The 6783-nt window shown below is 45.8% G+C and overlaps 1 protein-coding gene across 1 annotated transcript; it reads left to right on the top strand.

The window, feature by feature from the left end:
- The first annotated feature begins 560 nt into the window (after positions 1–560).
- On the top strand, positions 561–5255 carry LOC112251317 (solute carrier family 22 member 23-like). Its single transcript, XM_024422242.2, has 3 exons — positions 561–1718; positions 4210–4313; positions 4812–5255. Exons 1-3 carry the CDS (start codon positions 1248–1250, stop codon positions 5053–5055), a joined length of 819 nt encoding a protein of 272 aa, XP_024278010.1. The 5' UTR covers positions 561–1247; the 3' UTR covers positions 5056–5255.
- The last annotated feature ends 1528 nt before the right edge of the window (positions 5256–6783 follow it).

The following is a 6783-nucleotide window of genomic DNA, read 5'->3' as shown; positions in this document are numbered from 1 at the left end:
AGCAATGCAAGGACTCAACAGATTTTGATCATTTGACGCCCTCTGGCGAAGGACTACCCACACATCACCCTGCGGAGGAGACCATGTCATAATTGTACAATAGGCTGCAGCTGCAACCCATCTGTGTGACAGGCTATTGTCATCTCCAGAAATGCAAACGTTGTTATCTATTTATGAGTCAGACATTCTGACATACATAATAAACGCAGCTGTATGGAGTGTGTGTGTGTGTGTGGGGGGGGGTATCCTGTGCGAGTGAGGCTTTAATTGACACAAATCCTCATTGCCTCCAACACATCTCCAGTTAATCTCTAAATATCACCTAATTGACGATAAACATGAACTGTGTAGTATTTCTCACAAACCCGTGTTATTATTTTGAGGGAAAGGGGGCAGGTGGTAAACAAAGAACATCTTTGTCGCGGTTTCGGTAGACTACGGCACCGACGTCCAATTGCGCGTCAATGGTGCAATCGCCCCGTGAACACGGACCAATCACAGCGCGCCGAACAACGGTGAAGGGCGGGGCTTGATTCTCAGAGACTGCGTGCACCGCACAGTTTAGCCTACACCACCGATTACCAGCGAAACGAAGCGGGATTGGAGTGTGTGGTCGACTTGTTCAAAGCCAAGTGTATCCGAACGGAGAGACCTGGACGAATATTCATTGAAATCAAACGGTGATCTCATATTGGATGAGAGCCGTATGATATGTAGGATAGACCTAACGGTTGGTTCTGTCTGCAAACTGCAGCAATGACCACCACAACCACCACTATACCTGCGAGGGGTCAAGGACTTGGCAGGTGTGTTACCTGTGGAGCGCGTGGAGGTAGCTAGCAAATGTGCCGATCAGTCACCCACACCTCTTTGCCTGTGTGTCTAGTTTAACCCCACATGGATGGATGCTATCCCGTTGGAACACAAAGACCTTCAGCATGGTGAGCATGCCTGCCTCTCGGAGCCCACACCTTGCCGGTGCCCTCGCCACAGCTTCGCCCTGAGCCCCTGGCTCCACCTGAAACCGTCATTCGGTCAGCCTATTCTAACCGGAGCACCATGGTGAGACGAGCAACCACTCGGTAATCTTCCAGAGGACCCCGATTCAACTCTCATTCTTCCCCAGTCTTTGTTGTATACATTTTGTCTGCCTGCGCTCTGGGTTTCCTTTGTAACACAGGGTTTACGCAGAGCCGAGTGGACAGGGCAGCAGAGCTCCAGGGGTTTGGCAGTTCTTTGTTGTCGAGATGGCAGCGGGACCAGAGCGGCCGGTGTCAGAGGCACAGGAGCGGGACCAACCGCCAATTGATAACGGCTTCGTGTCGCTGGAGCAGACACAGGCCCCCAGGCTGCTGCCGCACGTCGACGGCTCAATTCTACCGTCTCTCGGGGGGTTTGGGAAACACCAAAAGCAGCTCGTGATCCTGACGTGGATACCGGCTTTATTTATCGGATTTAGCCAGTTTTCGGATTATTTCCTTTTGGCCCAACCGAACGGCACGTGCGTACAGCCTCTGGTCAACGGGAGTAATTGGACCATGGGATCTTTAACGTTACCGGTGACCGTAACGAATGGTGGCATTGGTACACCCGTGCCTTACCTCCCCCTAGACAATGGCACAAGAGACGGTGTCGGTGACAGCGGTGGCATGCAATGCGAGTGTAAGGAGTGGAAGCTCGAACTGCAGACTGGACTCAGTCAGAACGTGGTAACCAAGGTAACAAGTGTGCACCAGATGCCATACCTCCCCTCTGACTGTTTCGGCATCTGAAAAAGCTGAACAATCATCAGCATCACTAACAGCGCATCCTATGCAGCTATGGGGCACAAGCTGGTCTCAGTGGAGTTTAGTCTACCCAGCACCATGAACAATACATACACTCTGCCAATGTTCCATTCTGTACATTCTGTGCCATAGGCCTACTGTAAGACAGAGCAGTTTGCCCTCAGAGCATACAGTAACTGGTGCCCACTCATTTTCAAACCACTTTCATATCTCAGCTGACCCCAGTTGGCATGATCAAAACACACTACACTTTGGAGTATAACAATCCATGCCAGCTAATTGAATTAATCCTACTGTGGTGTTGTCTATTAGGCCACTCTGTGATACTGATGAGAGCAGAGGATGTGATTATTGTACAATCCATCATAGAAGAAGAGTAGGTGTAGCAGGTAGTCTCTTTTGACCCCCAACATATTGACCTGCATCTGAGCAGGTTTGACAAAATAACAATTCAATCTAAAACAGGTACATTCTTATATGAGATTAAGTTTAACTGTGTGTGTTAGTATGTGGGATCATTTCTTAGTGTTTTATTGTGTGTGTGTGTGTTCAGTGCCAGACATCTGCTTTTTCAGATAAATAGCCCATTGATAAACCTATTACAGTAGACTTATCAATCATACCCGATACTCATCTCTCTTCTCTCTTGCCCTTACTCTCCTTCAATCTCTCTCTTCCCTCTTTCTCTCTCTCCCTATCTCTTCCTTACTCTCTCCAACCAAGTTGTGCTTCAGGATCTTTTAGTTTTATCCCTAACAACTTATATGATTACTCTTTCTCTCGTGTAGTTTGCTGTGTGATACTGTATCATGTTGTTGATAAACATGTACAGGATTTATGTCCCTCTCATTCTCTTTCTCTCCTGTTATTTGGTGTATTATTACTTATAACCTCAGCAAAAAAAGTAACGTCCATTTTTCAGGACCCTGTCTTTCAAAGATAATAAGTCAAAATCAAAATAACTTCACAGATCTTCATTGTAAAGGGTTTAAACACTGTTTCCCATGCTTGTTCAATGAACCATAAACAATTAATGAACATGCACCTGTGGAATGGTCATTAACAGTTTACAGCTTACAGCTCACTAACAGCTTACGGTAGGCAATTAAGGTCACAGTTATGAAAGTTAGGACACTAAAGAGGCCTTTCTACTGATTCTGAAAAACACCAAAAGAAAGATGCCCAGGGTCCCTGCTCATCTGCGTGAACGTGCCTTATGCATGCTGCAAGGAGGGATGAGGACTGCAGATGTGGCCATGGCAATAAATTGCAATGTCCGTACTGTGAGACGCCTAAGACAGCGCTACAGGGAGACAGGACGGACAGCTGATCGTCCTCGCAGTGGCAGACCACGTGTAACAACACCTAAACAGGATCGGTACATCCGAACATCATACCTGCGTGACAGGTACAGGATGGCAACAACAACTGCCCGAGTTACACCAGGAACGCACAATCCCTCCATCAGTGCTCAGACTTTCCGCAATAGGCTGAGATAGGCTGGACTGAGGGCATGTAGGCCTGTTGTAAGGCAGGTCCTCACCAGACATCACCAGCAACAACGTCGCCTATGGGCACAAACCCACCTTTGCTGAACCAGACAGGACTGGCAAAAATGCTCTCTACTGAAGAGTCGCGGTTTTGTTGCATGAGGGGTGATGGTCGGATTTGCGTTTATCGTCGAAGGAATGAGCATTACACTGAGGCCTGTACTCTGGGCAGGATCGATTTGGAGGTGGAGGGTCCGTCATGGTCTGGGGCGGTGTGTCACAGCATCATCGGACTGAGCTTGTTGTCATTGCATGCATTCTCAATGCTGTGCGTTACAGGGAAGACATCCTCCTCCCTCATGTGGTACCCCTTCTGCAGGCTCATCCTGACATGACCCTCCAGCATGACAATGCCACCAGCCATACTGCTCGTTCTGTGCGTGATTTCCTGCAAGACAGAAATGTCAGTGTTCTGCCATGGCCAGCGAAGATCTCAATCCCATTGAGCACGTCTGGGACCTGTTGGTTCGGAGGGTGAGGGCTAAGGCCATTCCCCCCAGAAATGTCCTGGAACTTGTAGGTGCTTTAGTGGAAGAGTGGGGTAATATCTCACAGCAAGAACAGGCAAATCGGGTGCAGTCCATGAGGAGGAGATGCACTGCAGTACTTAATGCAGCTGGTGGCCACATCAGAGACTGACTTTTGATTTTGACCCCCCCCCTTTTGTTCAGGAACACATTATTCCATTTCTGTTATTTCATATGTCTGTGGAACTTGTTCAGTTTATGTCTCAGTTGTTGAATCTTGTTATGTTCATACAAATATTTACACATGTTAAGTTTGCTGAAAATAAACGCAGTTGACAGTGAGAGGATGTTTCTTTTCATGCTGAGTTTATTTAATACATATATTTCCCACTTCTCTCTCTGCAGTGGAACCTGGTGTGTGATTCGGCCTGGAAAGTTCACATCGCCAAGTTCTCTCTCTTAGTGGGATCTATCTTCGGCTACCTGGTGATGGGCATCCTGGCCGACTGGTACGTGATCCAGCATTCTCCTTCTCCATTTTGTGTCTTTGTGTGTGACAGTGGAAATTCCGCTCCAACCGGGGTGGTAACTCACAACTCCCCCCAACGTAACAAAACATACTCCAGAAACAGTGTCAATACCACTGACCAATAAAAAGCCAAGGCATATCTGGATCTGGGGTGACAGTACTTCTAGGTCTCAGCAAGGTAGTAGAGATGCACTTAGCCATCTGCTACATGTGTTCTCATGTCTGTGTCTGCATCCCCACTCCCCCAGGCATCCGAGAATAGACAGTGTCTTATGAAAAACACCCACAGATCTCCCTGTTGAGTTGTCTGTGGGATGAGCTGTAGCTATAGCAACAGAGACTACTCTGACCCAATGATCTGCTGACCTCTAACCCAGGATCAGGTTGTAGACCATTGGACTAATTTCTCTTTCCATTTCTAATTTTCTTTCTTTTCTTTCTCTCTCTCTCTCTCTCTCTCTCTCTCTCTCTCTCTCAGGTTCGGTCGACACCCTGTCCTGATAGTCTCGGTGCTGTTCATGTTGGTGTTTGGTTTGAGTGTAGCGTTCTCCTTCAACATGACCATGTTCAGCACATTACGTTTCTTTGAGGGCTTCTGTCTGGCTGGCCTCACTCTCTCCCTCTACATACTGAGTAAGTACACCTCCACTTCCTGGTATCTACTTATGTTGTCTGTCAAAGACTGCCCAGGAAGCACAATACATGGTCTTTCTAGAACGTAGGGCTCTACTCCACAAACTTCCTTTTCCTCTTCCCCCACATCACTCCACCTCGAAGGTAGTACCTCACTTCTCTCTCACTCAGCTTTTTCACACTATTCCTTCACCTCTCTCCACTCAACAAACCTTCTCTGGTGTGTTGCTAGTCGTCCTTGGATGATGATGTGTATCCTCCTCTCTGTCACGTTGTCACCAGACTCACCCCATGCTGCTCAATTCTATTTCAATTTAAGGGCTTTATTAGCATGGGAAAAATATGCCAAAGCAAGTGAAGTAGGTAATAAACAAAAGTGAAATAAACAATAAGCAATACAAATTAACAGTAAACATTACACTCACAGAAGTTCCAAAATAATGAAGACATTTCAAATGTCATATTATGTCTATATTTACAGTGTTGTACATATATTTACAGTGTTGTACATATATTTACAGTGTTGTACATATATTTACAGTGTTGTACATATATTTACAGTGTTGTACATATATTTACAGTGTTGATGTACAAATAGTTAAAGTACAAAAGGGGGAAAAAATAAACATAAATATGGGTTGCATTTACAATGGTGTTTGTTCTTCATTGGTTGCCCTTTTCTTGTTGCTGTGATGGCACACTGGTTTTTCACCCAGTAGATATGGGACTTTATCAAAATGGAGTTTGTTTTCGGATCTGTGTAATCTGAGGGAAATATGTGACTCTAATATGGTCGTACATTTGGCAGGAGGTTAGGAAGCGCAGCTCAGTTTCCACCTCATTTTGTGGGCAATGTGCACATAGTCTGTCTTCTCTTGAGAGCCAGGTCTGCCTACGGCGGCCTTTCTCAATGGCAAGGCTATGCTCACTGAGTCTGTACATAGTCAAAGCTTTTCTTAAGTTTGGGTCAGTCACAGTGGTCAGGTATTCTGCCGCTGTGTACTCTCTGTTTAGGGCCAAATAGAATTCTAGTTTGCTCAGTTTTTTTGTTAATTCTTTCTAAGTTATTCTGTTTTCGTTTTCTCCTGATTTTGTTGGGTCTAATTGTGTTTCTGTCCTGGGGCTCTGTGGGGTCTGTTTGTGAACAGAGCTCCAGGACCAGCTTGCTTAGGGGACTCTTCTCCAGGTTCATCTCTCTGTAGGTGATGGCTTTGTTATGGAAGGTCTGGGAATCGCTTCCTTTTAGGTGGTTGTAGAATTTAAACAACTATTTTTTGGATGTTGATAATTAGCTGGTATCAGCCTAGTTCTGCTCTGCATGCATTATTTGGTGTTTTACGTTGTACACTGAGGATATTTTTGCAGAATCATTTATGCAGTCTCTCCATTTGGTGTTTGTCCCATTTTGTGAATTCTTGATTGGTGAGCGGACCCCAGACCTCACAACCATAAAGGGCAATGGGCTCTATAACTGATTCAAGTATTTTTAGCCAGTTCCTAATTGGTATGTCGAAATTTATGTTATTTTTGATGGCATAGAAGCCCTTCTTGCCTTGTCTCTGGAAGTTACCTGTGGCGCTGATGTTTAGACCGAGGTATGTATAGTTTTTTGTGTGCTCTAGGGCAACTGTGTCTAGATGGAATTTGTATTTGTGGTCCTGGCGACTGGACCTTTTTTGGAACACCATTATTTTTGTCTTATTGAGATTTACTGTCAGGGCCCAGGTCTGACAGAAGATCTAGGTGCTGCTGTAGGTCCTCCTTGGTTGGTGACAGAAGCACCAGATCATCAACAAACAGTAGGCATTTGACTTCAG

This window comes from Oncorhynchus tshawytscha, linkage group LG05 (genome assembly GCF_018296145.1).
Source record: "Oncorhynchus tshawytscha isolate Ot180627B linkage group LG05, Otsh_v2.0, whole genome shotgun sequence".
In the NCBI taxonomy this organism is placed as follows: domain Eukaryota; kingdom Metazoa; phylum Chordata; class Actinopteri; order Salmoniformes; family Salmonidae; genus Oncorhynchus; species Oncorhynchus tshawytscha.
The sequence above is the reverse complement of the archived record's forward strand: the minus strand, read 5'-3'. Positions and strand labels throughout refer to the sequence as shown.